Source organism: Oncorhynchus clarkii, chromosome 11 (assembly GCF_045791955.1).
Source record: "Oncorhynchus clarkii lewisi isolate Uvic-CL-2024 chromosome 11, UVic_Ocla_1.0, whole genome shotgun sequence".
Lineage (NCBI taxonomy): Eukaryota > Metazoa > Chordata > Actinopteri > Salmoniformes > Salmonidae > Oncorhynchus > Oncorhynchus clarkii.
This window is the reverse complement of record NC_092157.1, coordinates 37,284,511-37,305,699: the sequence shown is the minus strand read 5'-3', so window position 1 is coordinate 37,305,699 and position 21,189 is coordinate 37,284,511. Positions and strand designations below refer to the sequence as shown.

Here is a 21,189-nt window from a genome sequence, read left to right as displayed (position 1 = left end):
TCAAAATAGATTTGGGATAATGCAAAAAAAATTATGCATAAAAACGATCACTAAATTTAGTGGGTTATGGGCCTATGTTCTTGTCATGTTTCTTTCCTTCTTAAAAGCAACACAAAAGAGATCTCATAGAGGCCTAAAACAGGCCAGTCCAGATGGTCATGTTCTTAACCCGAGGTTAAAAATAAATAAAATCTTTAATCTGCACAAACTATTAACATTTTGTTGTTTTGCATTCAAATCTTTACTGCCAGTTGCTGTAGATCTCCGTTAATAATTTGCCAAGTGTCGAAGAAGGTTTGTCTGAGCCGTCACCGCACGGCTAAACGCCTCAAACCCTTGTCGTTTGTATGGCGGCGTGAAACCCGAGACACAAACGGTCCACCAGTCACTCACACCGAATCTGACAAGCAGATAAAATGTGGAACAGCTGGCTGCGAGCAGAAGGAAAAGTTTAAAACAAATATCTCCGCATGTGAAGGCACGCTGCCATGATACATAGCCTAAGTGACCGAAAATTACATACGATAAAAAAAAAAACGAAATAAGTAGGTCTAATTATAACCAGGTCAATAAAATATTAACGGAAAGTAATCCAAATGTGTACGCTCGAATATAAGGGCTTTCCCAAAGTAGCCTCTAGTGTAGGCTACTTTAAACAGAGAAATTACATTTTCTATTGTGAACTGTTCCATTTCATTTGATAAAACCTAGTTGATTTTCTATTGTCAAACACGATGGGCCTACAATGCTCATTATATAGGTCTACATTATATAGGTCTACATGCCTGTATAATCGTTAAAATGTGCCTGGGCTTACTTTCATATTTTGATTGTAGAAATGGGGACTTCAGTGGTTGCATTAGATTTTTTTGTTGTGAATAGGCTATGTGATTCCGAACAATAGTCTATACAAGTATAGTACATCAATCCAGGCATAACTCATATTAGGCCTCATGAATAAGAGACCGAATCGATAACATGGTAAAAATCCTGCTGAAATGTGATCACATGTAAATATGCATGCATCCCATGCATGTCTTTGGGCAAAAGTCCAAGTAGTGGAAGTGTTTTTGTGTTAGTATTGGAAGTTCCAAAATAAGTTTCAGCCAATATCACAATTCTCAGCAATGCAATTACTTTTGCATTCAAGTGTATCCAATACACAAACTTAAAATGTATAAACCTTCCATCAAATAACCTTAACACACCTTTAAATCAGATTTGCGGGAATAAGAACCATTGCCAAGTGTCTATCACCTTCTAAGAAAATGCATCAGCAAAGTTTCGAAAATGTGCAATGGGTCAACTTGTAACTTTAAAGAAAGTAGACAACATCCAGCAAAATATGTAGTGTTAGTATACATGTTACGCTGTGTCTAAAGTAGTTTATGTTGTGCAAGTGAGTAAATTAGTGAATAGGTTGTGTGTAATTTCTGTTTATATATCATCCCCCCCCCCCCCCCCCCCCCCCGATTTGTGGACTTCTATGATTTATTTTAAACGTGATACCTCTCGACAGTTTTTGAAATAAACTTGTTTTCTCTTTAACATGTTCAAAGCCAGCAAATCACAAAATGTTCGAGGGAAACAGTTCATTATGACTAGTTGTGTTTTTTGCACTTACGTGTTCGAATGATGTTTCCCCTCCTATAATTCTTGAACTTTTTTTTGTCTTCTCGTAAGTGAAGTCTTTTTTCGCTTGTTGCAGATGTGCATCTATGTGACTATGTGACTTGACGTCGCAACTCCAACTCCGCTCTGCCAGACTTTTCCTTCTTCTCCGCGTCTTTCTTCTTTTCACAGTTTGCTGAATAGAGCGAAAACTGAGCTAATACCGTGAACCCCATACATTACCTGCCCGATATCAGATATTAAACCTGTATGAATAAGAAAACATGTGTTTGCAAAAACTCGTGGACTGTTGGTATTACATTAAGTATGCTTTTCGAAGAGAATAGGGCGAAATGTGGAAATCCAGCTTCTCTTTCCCTTGCCTGACTCCTCCCTTGTCTTCTCCCTTCAGTTCGGGCTCCCTCGCTCTCTACCCCCCTTCCTTTCTATTCTCCCCCCCGTTCCCCCTCCCTGCCTCTCCGCTCCGGGCCGCAATTTACTTGAGACGGTGCAGACACGGCTGGAACGAATGAACTGTTGTACAGTACCAGTCCCACAAAATTGCAAAGGATTGGCAAATACTCACATAGTTCACTTAGCTGCCTCTACTTCAGGAAGAAGTTTGTGATCTTTAGTGCCAGTATTGTCTTGTTATTCATAATAGTTTCATCAACACCAGTGGCCCAGAATCCAGTGGCTATAACACAACTGTATTCAATTGCGTTTAGGCCTATTTATTCTTCACCCAAACAATAATGCAGCATTATAAATAAGCAGGATAAGGTGAGTATGGTTTTATTTAGTCTGAGTTCATTTCATTAATCATCCTATGAATTCATCCTATGAATATGAATATTATTCAATCATAAAGTATCTGTTATGAATAATTCATGTTAATTAAGCATGAGCAGTGGTGGAAAAAGCACTCATACTTGAGTAAAAGTAAAGATACCTTCATAGAAAATGACTCAAGTAAAAGTCACCCAGTAAAATACTAATTGAGTAGAAGTCTAAAAGTATTTGTTTGTACATACACTTAAGTATCAAAAGTACATGTAGTTTCTAAAATATACTTAAGTATTAAAAGTAAAAGTACAAATAATTAAAAATTCCTAATGTAACAGAGGTTGAAAGTTCAAATCCCCGAGCTGACAAGGTGCAAATCTGTCGTTCTGCCCCTGAACAGGCAGTTAACCCACTGTTCCGACATTGAAAATAAGAATTTGTTCTTAACTGACTTGCCTAGTTAAATAAAGGTAAAATAAGAATTAAGCAAACCAGATGGCACAATTTTCTTGTTTTCATTTATTTACGGATAGCCAGGGTCACACTCCAACACTCAGACATCATTTAAAAACAAAGCATGTGTGTTTAGTAAGTCCATCAGATCAGAGGCAGTTGGGACGACCAGGGATGTTCTCTTGATAAGTGTGCGAATTGGATTTTCTGTCCTGCTAAGCATTCAAAATGTAACAAGTACTTTTGGGTCTCACGGAAAATGTATGGAGTAAAAATGAAATAATTTTCTTTAGAAGTGTAGTGAAGTAAAAGTAAAAGTTGTCAAAAAAATAAATAAATGAAGTAAAGTACAAATACCTGCAAAAAACTAATTAAGTAGTACTTTAAAGTATTGCTACTTAAGTACTTCACACCACTGAGCATAAATGATCTGTTTGCATTTAGTTGTGGGTTGAATGCTATTCCAATAAGTACATAAGTGTCCATCTTTCTTCTTCTCTCTCCCAAACCTGGAGTGTGGGTCACTGTGGCTCAGCTCTCTAAACCTGGAGTGTGGGTCACCAGGCTGCCCTTCATTACGCACACCTGTCAACATCATTACGTGCAGCACTGCTCATTGGACTCACCTGGACTCCTTCCCTTTGTTGATTGCCCCGTCTATTTCTATTTGTTCCTCCGTTGGTTCCCTGTGTCAGCATTAATGTCGTTGTGTTCATGTCCAGACACTGTCCTGTCCTATTTCATGTGCGTATTTCATTAGATGTTCACTCCCTGTACCTGCTTCTCGTCTCCAGCGTTGATCTTCACAGAATGCTGACACCACTAAAAGAAGAATCGGGGAGTTTTGTTTTTTGTTTTGGTTGGTGACGTCGGGTCCGGGTGCCATCGTGGATGGAACCGGAGGTGCCTCAGCTAGCTCATCGGGCTTCCGCCTTCAGATAAGCATAAAGTAGGCTTATGTTTAACCTGGTCCCTCTTTACATTGGGAAAGGGAAAGTAGAGAGTAGTTGCAGAGAGTAGGTACACGTAGTTACATAGCAGCCTACTTACAACAGTTTTACCTTTCTGCAATTATACATTCAACCTAAAAAAACAGCCAATTGACATAGGTCACTTGCTCTGGGTTTTCCAAATGTAAAATCCCATTCACGAATGAAGGGCAATTATGTGATGTATCTTGCTTCTTACGATAGGGAAACTGACGATTTATGCGGAGGAAAGTCATGCTGCGGAAAGTGGGCGTGTGGTCCCCTGGGCCAGCCTTCTGAATGAGACCTAATGTTACGGTAAGGAGAGGGAAAAGCTTTCCTGTAGTGTTAGGTATGATCAATATACAATCAATATACAGGGAAATTATGTAGTAAGAGAGGTCTACACGGTTCTGTATCAATCAATGAAGATATGCAAAATCCCCAGTTAATCATTTAAGCAGGATTTGACGGTGTGTGTGTGTGTGGTCAAGAGGTCATTTTATCCCAAATAGCACCCTATTCCCTATGGGTCCTGGTCAAAAGTAATGCCCTATAAACGGAATAGGGTGCCATTTGGGACGCATCAGTAGACCACTGGACAACGTGATCTAGATCTAGACCTACTGTAGATCATTCTATTTAGGTATCACAACAACAGAGCATGTCACTCTATATGTTGTAGAGGCACCACAGAAATGCAGTTGTTATATATACCTGGCAGGGGAGACATCTTGGTCATGAGAGAGGCTCACCTAGGATGAAGCCCGGCCGTGCTGACCCCATGCGAATTCCCCAAACGTGGGAATCTTGACTCCATAAGTTATGGTAGTGGGGAATTGCGTCACGGTCTCCACTAAGAAGAAGGGGGAAAATACAAATGAAATGCAGTTGCGTCAAGCAGGATAATGGTCAAATCAATGTTCCCTGTAACAATTATTTTCCAATTGTTGTGATTTTTAAAGCATTGTTATCCAGTGTATCGCATAGAGAGAGTATTTACCTATATAGATCGTTATGACTTACATACAGTTGAAGTCAGAAGTTTACATACACTTAGGTTGGAGTCATTAAAACAAGTTATTCAACCACTTCACAAATTTCTTGTTAACAAACTATAGTTTTGGAAAGTCGGTTAGGACATCTTCTTTGTGCATGACACAAGTAATTTTTCCAACAATTGTTTACAGACAGATCATTTCACTTATAATTCACTGTATCACAATTCCAGTGGGTCAGAAGTTTACATACATTAAGTTGACTACGCCTTTAAACAGCTTGGAAAATTCCAGAAAATGACGTCATTGCTTTAGGAGCTTCTGATAGACTAATTGACATCATTTGAGTCAATTGGAGGTGTACCTGTGGATGTTTTTCAAGGCCTACCTTCAAACTCAGTGCCTCTTTGCTTGACATCATAGGAAAATCAAAAGAAATCAGCCAAGACCTCAGAAAAATAAATGTAGACCTCCACAAGTCTGGTTCATCCTTGGGATTAATTTCCAAATGCCTGAAGGTACCACATTCATCTGTACAAACAATAGTATGTGAGTATAAACACCATGGGACCACGCAGCCTTCATACCACTCAGGAAGGAAATGCATTCTGTCTCCTAGAGATGAACGCACTTTGGTGCGAACAGTGCAAATCAATCCCAGAACAACAGCAAAGGACCTTGTGAAGATGCTGGAGGAAACAGGTACAAAAGTATCTATATCCACAGTAAAACGAGTCCTATATCGACATAACCTGAAAGGCTGCTCAGCAAGGAAGAAGCCACTGCCCCAAAACCACCATAAAAAAAGCTAGACTACAGTTTGCAACTGCACATGGGGACAAAGAACAAAAATAGAACTGTTTGGCCATAATGACCATCGACATGTTTGGAAGAAAAAGGGGGATGCTTGCAAGCCGAAGAACACCATTCCAACCGTGAAGCACGGGGATGGCAGCATTATGTTGTGGTAGTGCTTTTCTACCTGAGGGACTGGTGCACTTCACAAAATAGATGGCATCATGAGAAAGTCAAATTATGTGGATATATTGAAGCAACATCTCAAGACATCAGTCAGGAAGTTAAAGCTTGGTTGCAAATGGCTCTTCCAAATGGACAATGACCCCAAGCATATTTCCGAAGTTGTGGCAAAATGGCTTAAGGATAACAAAGTCAAGGTATTGGAGTTGCCATCACAAAGCCCTGCCCCCATCCTGCAGAAACATTTGTGGGCAGAACTCAAAAAGCGTGTGCGAACAAGGAGACCTACGAACCTGACTCAGTTACACCAGCTCGGTCAGCAGGAATGGGCCAAAATTCACACAACTTATGGAAGCTTGTGGAAGGCTACCCAAAACATTTGACCCAAGTTCAACAATTTAAAGTCAATGCTACCAAATACTAATTGAGTGTATGTAAACTTCTGACCCACTGGGAAAGTAATGAAAGAAATCAAAGCTGAAATAAATAATTCTCTCTACTATTATTCTGACATTTCACATTCTTAAAAAAAGTGGTGATCCTAACTGGGATTTGTACTAGCATTTAATGTCAGGAATTGTGAAAAACTGAGTATAAATGTGTTCCGACTTCAACTGTAGGTAATATTGATAAATTATTCTCTTAATCAACAATCAGTGTGTCATATGTTCTGATCTATACTGTATGTATGCTGTCATGGATAACCTGTGCCTCCACAACATTTTCCTTAGAATCAAATAGAGCAATAATTCTGTCTTCATCAACATTTGGCCTAGATATTCAGTTTAATTCAAGTTTGATGGAGGGAGGTACACATGTAGTAAATGTAACATAGATTGTACAGACTGAACTTTCCTATGGGAAAAATTCAGTGAGATCTCTATTCAATCTACAGGACATTCAGCTTTGCAGCATAATTGAAATTCTTAGGTAAACGCTGCTTATGTCGGCTCAATCGGAATTACATGTACATGTCTATCGCGGAATCTGTACAGCTTCAGCTTTACAGATAGAATATCCCTTCTTCTATTCTATTCTACAGAATTATAAGCAGCAAACATGAAGTGGCCAATAAGTGACTGTGACAACAGCAAACCAAGCAACATGGAGTGCCTAGTCAAAGGTCCCCTGTAAAACATGGCTAATCCGCCTGTCTGTTTGTGAAGGCTTGTGCTCAGCTGGACTAGACTACACCAAGATAAAGTCCTTGTTGTATGAGTCTCTCAAAGAGAATGATCGGAGGAGCAGGGGAGGGCAGGGGAGATAGTAGGAGGGGTGTGGGGTGATGGGAAGGAGGGATGAAGAGAGGGAGGTGGGGGTGCACATTGGCATCAGTGGGGTTAGCAACTCCCGAAAGTATTTCATCAAAGAGGGCTAGGATCCTAGGGATTGAGATTCTGCCTGGAGGCAAGTAACCAATGGTCTCCCAAGAACATATTCCAAAGTAGAACTCAGAGAGCCAAAACACACATCAAAAGCACCTCTGGAGCCAAAGCGATTCTGGAGGAGAAAGAAAGGGGTGAGGGGTCCCTTCTTGGCCCCGTCTAAGCCCCAGATCTCACCCCAATTAAGGAGGATCTACTGTTTGTTCCAGACCTGAGATCTACTGCAGTCAGGGAGGTGCACACCAAGGCAGGCACACAGAGAGAAAGAGATAGACACACACACATACCAAGAGAGAGAAAGAGACAGAGTGACACAAACACACTAATATGACATGGTTTAACAAGACATACAAACAAACAAACAGTATATTCTCAGTACATATATTGTGATTCATTTCGGAGGCTTTTTGGAATTTTGTTTAAATAAAAGAGAATGGTTACAAACTGTAACATACAGATTCATTTGTTTGTCTTCATCTACACACGGATTGATACATTACAACAAATATGCATTTAATACTAGAACAGTCTTTTCCCCAAAAGTAATTTCATGATCTCATTGAAATATTATGCAATGATCTATGTCTAAGTTACACAAGTAACATACAATTACTACTTGGCAATACAGTGTTTAATTTTTGTCTCCAATTCTCTCTCATTGGACAGATGTCACAGTGAAAGGGATATGTTAGCAAAGAAGCATATGATATCCATCCAGATTTGACCTCTAGCATTGCATTGGACATACCAATGCTAAGTCCCAAATGGCACCCTATTCCCTAAATAGCGCACTACTTTTGACCAGAGCCCAATGGGCCCCAGTCAAAAGTAGTGCATTACGTAAGGAATAGGGCTCTATTTTGGGTTCTTACCAAGAGAATGGCAGGCTTGTTCAGTGAGTTGTGCAGTTGAGAACTACATGCAGTCTCCTCTCAAGCTAATACCAAGGGTCCCAATATAAGGAAAAGTTTTCCACTTCTTCTGAACCAATAGAGTATATTTTAAAGCTGTCATTTCATGAATAAGACAATACATTCACATATTGTAATGCTTTTTTAATTACAACTTTATTAACTCAGGATTTGACTAAAAAGCCCCAATGACATTCTATGCTGGGACTCGTTTAGCCTTGTTTTTTTCACTATTTTCAATTGACAGAGTGCCCTTCACTGTTTACTTGATCCCCACTTGTTTGCTACTCCATTATTCTCCATAACAAGGCCTGACAAGGCAGCAAACAAACTAGGGCTACCAGTGGTCCCTGCTTCCCAATGTGTCAGGGAACAGAGGGGCCAGAGTTACTGGGGCCAAATGAACACACCACAAGAACTGCTCTACTGACCACTAATCTACTCCTGAAGAGAGCATTAAGGCCCCATCCATCCTAGAGCTGTGTACACAGGGTTCAAGTGCTCCTCCACACACACACACACACACACACACACACACACACACACACACACACACACACACACACACACACACTGAGGCCTCGCAGCCATCTGCCAAACCAAAGAGCAAACAGTGAAGACACGACTGAGATAAAGCCTCTCTCTCTGCTCTCTCTCTCTCCGTTACTCTGCTCTCTCTCCTGTCTCTCTGTGCCTGCTGGAGGTATATCAGGTGTCTATGAGTGGCCCATTAGTGTGCATGACTGATAACAGGCGCTCAGTGCCCCTCCCCCTTATAATCGCAGAGAGGGATATTTGCAGGGTTATTTTGAATCTGTCAGAAATAATAAACGCAAAACTATATCCACTTCGGCTATTTAAGCAATTTCCCTGTGATAACATCCCAAGGGTTCTCGTGCAGCTTCCAAATGACGACATAATGAAACGACGACGCCTGCACCCCCTTATCAGGGCGGATTAAAAGGGAATAATCAAAGTGAGGGGGTTTGGAGCCTTGTGTGGCATGAATATGACTATCTAATGGACTCCAATGGAAAAGCATGTTAATTCCACTTAAATGCGAGACCCTACCCAGCCCTGTCTCCTGCCCCTGGCTCCTCTGAAGTAGTCCGTCTTCTTTTCTCCCCCTTTCTCTCCCTCCTTCCCGCTCTCCTTTCCTTTAAGTTTAAATAATCGCAGCTCTCCTCAGCAGAAGTCATTATGTGTGCTGGGTATCTCTGTATGTGTACGAACGTGAGTGCGTGAGAGCCAGAGTTTAATCTCACTAGTTTTTTTTAACCCTCTCTTCTTTCTTTGGGCCTGTTGGAGCGTGTGTTGCTCTCTCTTAGCTTTCAGACAAAAGCTCTCAAGGCGATTATCAATATTCATAATTATTCTCCATGCGTGGACATCCTCTTTGTTGCTGGAATAATGTGGTTCACTTTCCTACAAACTCAAATCAAACTTCTGGAGCAACTATTGGAAATCGTGTTACACGCTCCCTGATATTAGGCTAAGTAAGTAAGTAAGGATTTGAATATTGGGTCAGAAAAGTATTATTTCACTTTGCTGAGGAGAGTTTCTTCAACTATGACATTTGTATTTATTTTATTTTACCTTTAATTAACTAGGCAAGTCAGTTAACAACAAATTCTTATTTACAATGACGGCCTAGGAACAGTGGATTAACTGCGTTGTTCAGGGGCAGAACAATATATTTTTACCTTGTCAGCTCAGGGATTCGTTCTAACAACCTTTCAGTTACTGGCCCAACGCTCTAACCACTAGGCTACCCCCCCCCCCCCCTCTTCCTATTGAGTATTCATACACACTACATAAGGATTCACACCCTTCTGGCTGAATGTTGACAGGAAATTGACAATACAGCATTTATCCCAGACATTTTGGGTCATTTGTTGTCAGACCCACAAACTGTAAATCTACTGGCTAATATTAATTGGTGAAGAACAGCAAAAAGACCTCTCTCATTTTGATCCCGACCAACCTTTCCACCTCGTCAAGGGGGCCTTCCATCCACATTAAGGACCATTAGGACCAATAAGACTCCTTCAACTGATAGCCCAGTCCATTCTCCTGCAGTAACAGCAGCAGCAATGTGGACCAGAGCACTACACACACTTCACACATCCTAAAAGCAAACAGAGATCCCACAGGACACAGTTAAAAAAAGAGAAACATCAATATTTCATCAAACTTCTCTCTCTTTCTGGCCCACATCAAAGCTATCCGCTCCCATTATAATCCTACAGGTACAGCTCTTTTGTTTTGCTCCTCTGGTATGGCTGTAGAGACAACAGCGATTCCCCGCTCTCCTTTTAAAAAAAAACTCTCGGTTACAGTGTTAGTCTGTCTCGTGTTTAACTGTCTCACGTTTTGGAAGATGAGGCGCAAAGGGGAGGGCTGGGATTAGAAAGGAGAAGATATACTTACTCTGAGGATGTCCAAGGAATGGTGGAATCACATATGCAGGGGAAATGATTGTACAATTAAGTGGAGTAAAATAAGGCCTTGGTGTTTCTTCTCAGTTTCTCAACTACACTACACACTTTCTCATAAAATCTTCAGTGTACCTTGAGGACATCAACATGTGGTCAGAAGACTCAGAGCAGCAGGGGGGACAGACGGGCCATAAAGAGGAACCTTCTGACATGCCAAACCTGCCGGGAGCACGTCAAACTCCCTGGAGAGCTCTCTAGCTGGGGGAGCAGGAAGAGCATTGATAATTGGTTGTTGGGGGATACTTTGATGTGTTGTTGTGGTTGAAAGAATTTAGTTTCTTTTCAAAGTTGATTTTGTGTTTGAGTTGTTCTTCTTTCATAACACGAGGATGATGTAAGGACCCTAAGCAAAGAAACGGAATACCCAGTTTTAAAAATGGAAAAGCACTAACATTTTAACACAAAACTATTTTTGAATAAAATCAAAAGGAAGGATCACATTAATATCGCTACGGTGTTGCCTACTGTATGTGCAATATGCTCCATTGTCGCCAGATTTGTACACTCAACACATTTTCATAAAATGACATGCTCTGAAATGATGTGTCTGTGTGTTTGTGTCCATGCGTGTGTGCATACCTGCGTATTTTCCCCTTAGCCCTACGTCGTCAATCTGTGGCTGCCCCTCAGAGGTGAACAGTGACAAATGACACTCCTAGTCAGTCACACGCTTATCACCATACAAGTAGCACACAGGCCTGGAAATGACAGACATGAAATGGAAACATCTCTCATTCTGTGGGCCTGGGAGGCTGAAGTGAAATAATAACTGATGGAGAGATGGCGTAGTATAATAGGATCACTGTTTAGGGTGCGATTGCAGAGGAGGTCCTTTAAGCTTTTATTTGCCTTTAATAAAAGTGTTATATTACATTCTAGATAGCTTGAACTCACAGATAAACTTTTTTCAAATGAACCTTTAAGATAATACCAAACTTTTGCAACACAGTGCATTTGTCTTAATGTAAAGTGTGTCGCAGGCCATTGTGTCAATGTTGATACATAAGCCGTGGTCCCTCAGTACAAAATATTCTGTGGAGCCCGAATGCAGCCAGGTCAATGGTTCAACCAATCCCGACCCATAACTCAGAGACCTTTCTCTCTCGCTCTCTTGTAAACATTTGCACATGTGCGCACAGGCACCTACACACATGCCTGTGCACTCATTCACATACACACCCACGGTTGTTCTTATACAATCTATGACACACACACACACTGTTGTTCTTATACAATCCTATGACACACACACACAACCTAAATCCCAGGAAGAGGAAAGATGGATGGGATGTCTTGGGTCACAGGTGCTGTTCCAGTTGTGAGTTCTCCCACGCATTCCTTCTGGCTCAGTTTTATATGCTCTTCTTCTCCCCTGTGTTAATTGTCATAACATTATACAGAGTAAAGAGTAATGTTAGATCAATCAACCTGTCTTTTGGAAAAGTTTGTCCGTCACCGACTGTCTTGCACTGAAAGATAAGCATTTCTCAAGTCAGTTTGACCAAAGGATCTCATGCAGTTATTTCCGTTGCCGTTAGATGGCGCTAATTCACCAATAATATTCACACCATAGACTAAAGTCAGAGGTATCCCTAGCAACGCTAGTTATTCCAGCTTGTGCCAGGACTCATCTTTCTGTGCCATTATAGCGTCTGTGACAGTATTTTGAAGTAGTCCATTTTCTTCTTCACAATTGGCTGATCCCTCTTGATGACCCGGTTGGACATGACTCCTACAGGGTCACCAGGAGGGATCAGCCAATAAAGTTGAAAGTCCCGCCCTCAACAGTGCTGCCCACAGCCTTTTGTCCACTAGAGGTATCTATCATTCTCTATGTGGCAGATACAGTCCTCTCCTTTCACACAGAATGAAAGTTCTCAAATGTTTGTTACAAATAGAGGCCCTCATGTTCTCCTCAAAGTTCTGACGTGAAGAATTCAAGTGAACAATAAGTAGCAGTACAACATTAGTGAAGTAGATTACTTGTGAACTTTAATTATTACCAGAAAAAGATTGAAAGGGACGTCGGTGTGGTTGTGACAGCTTTGCAGTTGTGTCTTGTCTATCAGAAAACTAGGACCATCTTTCTCACTTGACCATTAGACGGATGACGAAACAAGGCATGAAAAACACAAACGCACAAATAACTAAACCCATCAAGGTCTATAGAAAGGATAAATGAATATGAGCTTTCATTTCAAACAGGGCTAGGAAAGCACGTCATTAACAAATATATATTATCTACCAAACAAAGAAAGTCCTCAAATGAAATAGATTTAAATGAATGAGAACATCCTTTTATCCACCCTGTAACTCTTCGGACGTCAAATATTGTACACCCAAATGCTTCTCTGCAGCTGTCACAACAACATCCATTTTGTGCGACTTACATTCCATCCATGCGGTACAATTGATAACCATTGCTATGAACAGTAAAAAGCCAATTTTACTGAAGCATATAGTACCAGTTAAAAGTTTGGACAATCCTATTATTGCAGAATAATAGGGAATACATCAAAACTATGAAATAACACATATGGAATCATCTAGTAACCAAAAAAAAGTGTTAAACAAAATCTATTGTATATTTGAGATTCTTCAAAGCATCCACCCTTTGCCTTGATGACAGCTTTGCACACCCTTGGCATGGAATGCTTTTCCAACAGTCTTGAAGGAGTTCCCACATATGCTGAGCACTTGTTGGCTGCAATTTTCTTCACTCTGCAGTAGTATTATTCTATATTATAAAAAATAGCAAAAATAAAGAAAAACTTCTACACATTGCTGCCACATGCCCATGAGCTTGACATCTGTAACAACGTAATGTATTTGGCACAAAAGCTTGTATGGGATAACTGAAATATTCACTTTGTCAGGCAAAGACTCAACATCAAAACAAACATGCAATCAATAATACAGTAGAAACACCTATATACAGCATGTGCAAATGAGGTAGGATAAGAGAGGTAAGGCAATAAATAGGCCATGGTGGTGAAGTAGTTACAATATAGCAATTAAACACTGGAATGGTAGAATGTGCAGAAGATGAATGTGCAAGTAGAGATACTGGGGTGCAAAGGAGCAAGATAAATAAATACAGTATGGGGATGAGGTAGTTGGATGGGCTATTTACAGATGAGTTATGTACAGGTGCAATGATCTGTGAGCTGCTCTGACAGCTGGTGCTTAAAGCTAGTGAGGGAGGTAAGAGTCTCCAGCTTCAGGTATTTTTGCAGTTCGTTCGAGTCATTGGCAGCAGAGAACTGGAAGGAGAGGCGGCCAAAGGAAGAATTGGCTTTGGGGCTGCTATGGTGACCAGTGAGCTGAGATAAGGCGGGGCTTTACCTAGCAGAGACTTGTAGATGACCTGGAGCCAGTGGGTTTGGCAACGAGTATGAAGCGAGGGCCAGACAATGAGAGCGTACAGGTCGCAATGGTGTGTAGTATATGGGGCTTTGTTGACAAAACGGATGGCACTGTGATAGACTGCATCCAATTTGTTGAGTAGTGTTGGAGGCTATTAAGTAAATGACATCGCCGAAGTCGAGGATCGGTAGGATGGTCAGTTTTACGAGGGTATGTTTGGCAGCATGAGTGAAGGATGCTTTGATACCCACATGGTAATAAAAATGGCCACATGACAGTAAAATAAAATGAAATAAGTCACTTCAGAAAAAGCAGAGGAGAAACTGAGAGAAAGTTGTTGTTACTGATGGAGGTTAGTCATTTGGCTGGGTTCCCTGTGGAGGCCCAGCTGTCTATAGTGTTGCAGTAGAACAGGGAGCTGTAGTGGAGCCTGTTGTTGACATGACTGATGGCTTCCTGTTGTGAGATGGGCAGACACAACAAAAGAGACAAATGAAAGTGGTGCATCTGTAATCCCACCTGCATTGCACAAGTACAGTGGCTCTGGGCCCGTGGTTTAAAGTGCTACTTAAGTCGTTTTCTGGGGTTCCTGTACTTTATTTTGCTATTTATATTTTTGACAACTTTTTCTTTTACTCCACTACATTCCTAAAGAAAATAATCTACGTTTTACTTCTTTCATTTTCCGACACCCAAAAATACTCATTACATTTTGAATGCTTAGCAGCACAGGAAAATTGTCTAATTCACACACTTATCAAGAGAACATCCCTGGTCATGCCTACTGCCTCTCTTGTGGACTCACTAACACAAATACTTTAATTTGAGTGTTGAACTGTGCACCTGGCAATGCGTAAATTTTAAAAACAACATTGTGTCGTCTGGTTTGCTTAATATAAGGAATTTTTAATTATTTATACTTTTACTTTTGACACTTAAGTAAATTTAAAACCAAATACTTTTAAACTTTTACTCAAGTAGTATTTTACTTGGTGACTTTCACTTTTACTTGAGTAATTTTCTTTTAGGGTATCTTTAGTGAGTTTCACAATAAAACATTTGTCACAAAATCACATTCTACTTTGTAGAATTTCATACCTCCAATAAAACCTTTAGAAATAATGGAGAAACCCTCTTTGCAGTACAACTTGACATTATAGGATGAACACAATTTCAACATAAACATAGTTCTGATGATTATGTTGAAATTAGATTGATGCAACAACCTGTCAGTCAGGTTAAGTCAATGTATTTAAGTATAAGTTTTACCCTAATGTCAATGTTTACACCACTGGTTGAAATTAAATGAAAACAGTACTGGTTGATTACATTTTTCAAATCAAATGTATTTTCCACGATGATGCCACGTCTCAATGTTGACAAATTACGTTGAAACAATGTTGATTCAACCAGTGTGTGTCCAGTGGGATGGAACTCTATGGTGTGCACCCATGCCAACCCCAACTTCAGTCAATCTCAGTTTATTTGCTATTCAGCCTGAATTAGGACAAATGCTTTGATAGCAGCAGGTTGCGTTGAGGGGGAGTTATGGAACTGATATTATGCAACGGGCAGACAGCCTACAGAATGGCTCACCCTGCTTCACAATCTCCAGTTGCACTCCAGAGTGAAGAGATAAGAGGGCCTTACCAATAACTGGCCACCATTACAGGTCTTTGATGTTCCCATGGTTTTTGTAGCATGGCCAAATATAGAAAAACACTCCCTAGCACTGGATCAGATGGGATATCTGTGTCTATTCTGCTAGTGGCTGGTTAGGGTTGAGATGTTGGCAGGACCTGTTGGGTGGAGAATATTGGGTCTATAACGAGTATTAAGGCACACCAAGTCTGTTTACATACATCTTAGGCAAATACATTTCAACTCAGTTTTTTACAATTCCTGACATTTAATCCCAGTAAAAACTCCCTGTTTAAGGTCAGTTAGGATCACCACTTTATTTTAAGAATGTGAAATGTCAGAATAATAGTTGAGATAATTATTTATTTCAGCTTTAATTTCTTTCATCACATTCCCAGTGGGTCAGAAGATTTACATACACTCAATTAGTATTTGGTAGCATTGCCTTTAAATTGTTGAACTTGGGTCAAACGTTTCAGGTAGCCTCCCACAAGCATCCCGCAATAAGTTGTGAATTTTGGCCCATTCCTCCTGACCGAGCTGGTGTAACTGAGTCAGGTTTGTAGGCCTCCTTGCTCGCACAAGCTTTGTCAGTTCTGCCCACACATTTTCTATAGGATTGAGGTCAGGGATTTGTGATGGCCACTCTAATACCTTGACTTTGTTGTCCTTAAGCCATTTTGCCACAACTTTGGAAGTATGCTTGGGGTCATTTTCCATTTGGAAGACCCATTTGCGACCAAACTTTAACTTCCTGACTGATGTCTTTAGACGTTGCTTCAATATCCCGACATAATTTTCTTCCCTCATGATGCGATCTATTTTGTGAAGTGCACCAGTCCCTCCTGCAGCAAAGCACACCCACAACATGATGCTGCCACCCCTGTGCTTCACGGTTGGGATGATGTTCTTCGGCTTGCAAGCCTCCCCCTTTTTCCTCCAAACATAAATGGTCATTATGGCCAAACTGTTCTATTTTTGTTTCATCAGAACAGAAGACATTTTTCCAAAAAGTACGATCTTTGTCCCCATGTGCAGTTGCAAACCGTAGTCTGGCTTTTTTATGGCGGATTTGGAGCAGTGGCTTCTTCCTTGCTGAGTGGTCTTTCAGGTTATGTCGATATAGGACTCGTTTTACTGTAGATATAGATACTTTGTACCTGTTTCGACCAGCATCTTCACAAGTTATTTTGCTGTTGTTCTGGAATTGATTTGCACTTTTCGCACCAAAATACGTTCATCTCTAGGCATTTGGAAATTGCTCCCAAGGATGAACCAGACTTGTAGATGTCTACAAAAAAAATTCTGAGGTCTTGGCTGATTTCTTTTGATTTTCCCATGATGTCAAGCAAAGAAGCACTGAGTTTGAAGGTAGGCCTTGAAATACATCCACAGGTACAATACCAATTGACTCAAATGATGTCAATTAGCCTATCAGAAGCTTCTAAAGTCATGACATCATTTTCTGGAATTTTAAAGTTTAAAGGCACAGTCAACTTAGTGTATGTAAACTTCTGACCCACTGGAAATTGTGATACAGTGAATTAATCTGTCTGTAAACAATTGTAAAAATTACTTGTGTCATACACAAAGTAGATGTCCTAACTGTCTTTCCAAAACTATAGTTTGTTAACAAGAAATTTGTGGAGTGGTTAAAAAAATAGTTTTAATGACTCCAACCTAAGTGCATGTAAACTTCCAACTTCAACTGTATGTACTGATGTAATGTAGGCTGGTGACATCTTCAAAGACAAGTGTTTGATGCTACCAACGGTGATTCAAATCCGAAGCTACTAAAATTGCAATTCGATTTTCACACTACACTTCACCTGCCTACAACCTGAATTTAGGTAATCAGACCGCAACAAAACAGCAGACAAGGCTTATTTTTGTATTTCAGTGGGATCACGATCAAATACTCAATCGTCAAATTTCACGGCATGCAACTTTCACCCTGTCTGAACCAAAGGTGCAGAGTCAACGGTGTTGAGAGGTGAATGAGTGCATTGAGTGCAAACTTCTCACATACCAGTCTTAAAGGGGACACTTTCAAGTCATTCCCAAACCAACATAGAGTACAACTGCTTTTGTTGGTGGAAACTCAGCATATAGTCAATGATGTTTGAAGAGCCACCTAAGAATAGTCTTAGGCTGCAGTCATAGTGAAAGTATTGTGAATGCAACAAGCCACACAGCATGCTACTTTCTCACACAAAGTAGATGACCTTAAGTGAATGCTGCTCTTGTGGCTCAAAGCATTGCATTGCTTCATTAAGACTTTGTTAATTGCTGTTTATTTCTAATATTGCTACCTTTAAAAGGTTAGATAGAGAGTGCCTCTCACGTACTCAAGTGACCTCATTGTACTCTGAAAAAAAAAGTTGTGATGATAAAGCCCAAGATGAGGCATTCTGTTCTGAGAGAAATTGGGTTTTGTAAATGTTATTCAAATTTGTTAAACAATTATAAAAACACACACAAAATGAGGATTTTTCACTCTAGACCAGCACTAAGTCTGCAAAGAGAGATCATATTAAAACAGTCATGGTAAGACCAGGGCCACTGCTACATAGGAGGATGTGAAATCCATAGATTAGGGCCCAATGAATTTATTTCAACTGATTTCCTGACCAACTCAGCAAAATCGTTGATGTTGTTGAATGTTGCGTTTATTTTTTGTTCAGTATATATACAATAATTTACACTTTAATACAATGTCTTAGAGAATGGTATGCTTTTCATGTATAGCATGTTTCTTGATTGTCAGCACAGGGTCAATTAATTACATTTCTATACTGGTAAAATACCAATGTACTCAGGATGCAACAGGTGGGAGTGTCCCACCTAGCAGCATATGATATCATGGAAGAAGAAAGGTGTGGAATGAGGTGTTTACCAATGAAATTATGTGATCTGAGGTGATGTTGAATGTGTGTGTGGCTTCAGTGGGCACGATTACAAGGCGAGGGCACAGGTAGTCTCAGTGTCAGACATGACAGAAGCGCGGTTGGGGACGGCCTGCAGCTTACTGACACCTCCTTGGCTCAGGCCGCAGGTGCACAGCTTCAGCAGCCTCAGCAGATCCTTCTGGAAGCGAACGCCAATGAACACGTACAGGAAGGGGTTAATGCAGGCGTGGGTGTACGCCAGACTCTTGGAAATTTGACCAGCGACATCGAAAAGTTCCAATACAGCACAGTCCGTGATGGTGGTGTCGGCGGCCTGCGTGGCGTCGACCACCAGTAGCCCATTGTACGGCAGCTGGGAGAGGACAAACACAGCCACCACAGCGAAGATGACCCTGAGTGCCTTGTGCTTCTCAAAACTCTTGGCCTGCAGCAGGGTGCGGATGATGACAGAGTAGCACAGCACCATGACCAGCAGCGGCAGGCAAAACCCCACACAGATCTGCAGAACGAGCACCAGGATCTTGGTGCGATTGAAGAGGTTGTTTGGGTAGACCAAGACACAGAAGGAATTGCCCCTACGGTCAGGCTTGACTTGGGCGAAGATTAACTCAGGCAGGGCCAGGAGGCCTGAGATGATCCAGACAGCTAGGCAGGTCAGCTTGCTGACAGACAGCCTCTTGTTCTTCTGGTTGTGGGCCTTGGTAACCTGGACGATAGCCACATAGCGGTCCACGCTGATACATGTGAGCAGCAGCATGCTGCTGAAAAAGTTGATCTTGTAGATGGCCGAGAGGAGCTTACAGAGGCTCAGGCCGAACATCCAGCCCTTGGTGGCGTCGGCGGCCCAGAAAGGCAGCGTGCCCAGGAAGAGAAGGTCGGCCACGGCCAGGTTGAGTAGGTAGACGTCCGTCATGGTCTTGAGGCGGTAGCGCACCGTGGTAAAGATGAAGACCACCATCAGGTTGCCCACAGCGCCCAAGATGAAGATGAGCCAGAACAGCGGGGGTTCGTAGAGACCCCGAAACTCCCTCACCCAGCTCTTGTCACATAGCCCCCCTGGGGTCTCAGTGAAGGTCCCATAGTCGTCTGTGTAATCTCCAGAAAGCTGTAACACAAACAAGCATTCTTTAATGGGAGACTTTTACTCTGAATTTGTGTAACAGGTGTCCCTAATCATTTATTTTGTCACGGTCTTTGATAACGGTTTAAAAGACAGACAGATTTCAATTTAGCCTACTTTTAATTTAACTATTATTTGAACAATTATTTTCCTCTTTATTTTTGTCACTTGGTTGACTGCCTGTCTCTTCCCCCAAACCATCTGCCTACACTACAGGGTTTCATAACGCTGTGGATTCAGTGGAGCACAGCAGGGTGACACCAAGATCTGGTGGTAGTGACATTCTATCTAAACCAGATGCTACTCTGGCTGCTCTCAGATGCAGGTAATGTGTCTCCCTGTCTCTACAGGAGAAACCTTACCACTACACCACTTCCTCCTGTATGAGATGGAGGCGCTGAGAGATGGAGGGGATGAGAGATGGCGGGATAACGTTCCACAGGGGCTACAGAGTGGCTCGGGTTCATGATGCACGTCAACGACACAGCACTCATTGTCGACACCAACACACACAGATGTAGGACGGCGATTAAATTGGGGGAAGCGGTGACAGCATGCACACCATGGACATTTTTAGACTGATGTTTTAGCCTTTACTGTGGCGAAGTTTGTGTTTGTGTGTGTGTGTTTATTGGAAACATTAGCCTAGCTTAAAGGCAAGCAAGCATTAAATTCACAAACTCCAAGCTTCACTGATCTTTTTCTTGAAAATGATCACTGAATCTGATCAACTGAATATTGAAAAATATATATAATTAAATTAATGTTTATGTATCATGGAAAAATAATAACTAAAAGCATCTACGTACAGTATGTGTGTACTGTAATAACATACACACAGACAGATCACATACTTGTCCACAGTCATACACTCTCACGAAAACAGACCACAAAAACACTGTTGCAAACACGATAAGCAACCCTCCAGAAAACTGATCTAAAATCTGATCTGAATCTTGGGTACTTTGGGTACTAAAAATAAAAGTTGAAAATACTAACAAGAGTTTCTCTCACCGGCCACATGAATGTTGATGTGAAATCTTATGTGGTCTGTGTATGCGAGTTCAAAAGACAAACAGTAGATAGTTTAGGCTACAAGCAACATGTTTGGATTGAATTCATTCTCTGATGTTTGATGCTGCTCTCTAATTCATTTTATGGAATTGTTTTGTAATTGTCAATACAAGCATTTAGATTTAAATAATACTTACAGTTTCATCAGTTGGGAGTGCAGTGAACAACGGCAACTCCATTTTACCTGTCAGAAGAAGTCAAATGTTTAAAAAATTAATGTGGGAAAAGAGTGATTGATTGATTACTACATAAATGAAGTGTATATCACCTTTGATCCACAATTAAAACAATTTCAACCTAACAAAAATGTTAACAAAATACTATCCACTATTATGAAAAAAAATCTCTACATTTGAAACAAAACTCACTAGCAAGATGACAAAGACAATGTTACATGCACTTACCCAGTCAGTGATGAGACTTCAATGCTGTGTCTCTTTGTCTGAGTAGACGCCTCTAGCCCTTGATGAATACTGCTACCCGTCTCACCG

General features: G+C 41.0%; 2 protein-coding genes and 1 pseudogene across 2 annotated transcripts in view; 1 reads left to right on the top strand and 2 right to left on the bottom strand.

Moving 5' to 3' along the window:
- Positions 1–1,943, bottom strand: part of LOC139420492 (transcriptional activator GLI3-like) — a 171,477-nt gene extending 169,534 nt beyond the window's left edge. Inside the window, exon 1 of the mRNA XM_071170697.1 lies at positions 1,625–1,943. The gene's annotated coding sequence lies outside the window, so the exon portion shown is untranslated. The remainder of the gene's footprint in view (positions 1–1,624) is intronic.
- Positions 1,944–4,527: 2,584 nt separating this feature from the next.
- LOC139420737 (U1 spliceosomal RNA) lies at positions 4,528–4,675 on the top strand (annotated as a pseudogene).
- A 13,597-nt stretch (positions 4,676–18,272) lies between these two features.
- Positions 18,273–20,877, bottom strand: LOC139420734 (C-C chemokine receptor type 9-like). Its single transcript, XM_071170963.1, has 2 exons — positions 20,836–20,877; positions 18,273–19,609 (listed from the first exon to the last, which is right to left on the bottom strand). The coding sequence occupies exons 1-2, from the start codon at positions 20,875–20,877 to the stop codon at positions 18,551–18,553; spliced, it is 1,101 nt and encodes a 366-aa protein (XP_071027064.1). The 3' UTR covers positions 18,273–18,550.
- Positions 20,878–21,189: the final 312 nt, after the last annotated feature.

Excerpts from the sequence above, each read along its gene's own strand:
- LOC139420734 (XM_071170963.1), bottom strand. The coding sequence starts at position 20,877 with ATGGAGTTGCCGTTGTTCACTGCACTCCCAACTGATGAAACT. Across the intron at positions 19,610-20,835 it reads CACTCCCAACTGATGAAACT|CTTTCTGGAGATTACACAGA; the intron begins GTAAGTATTATT and ends TTTGTGTTACAG.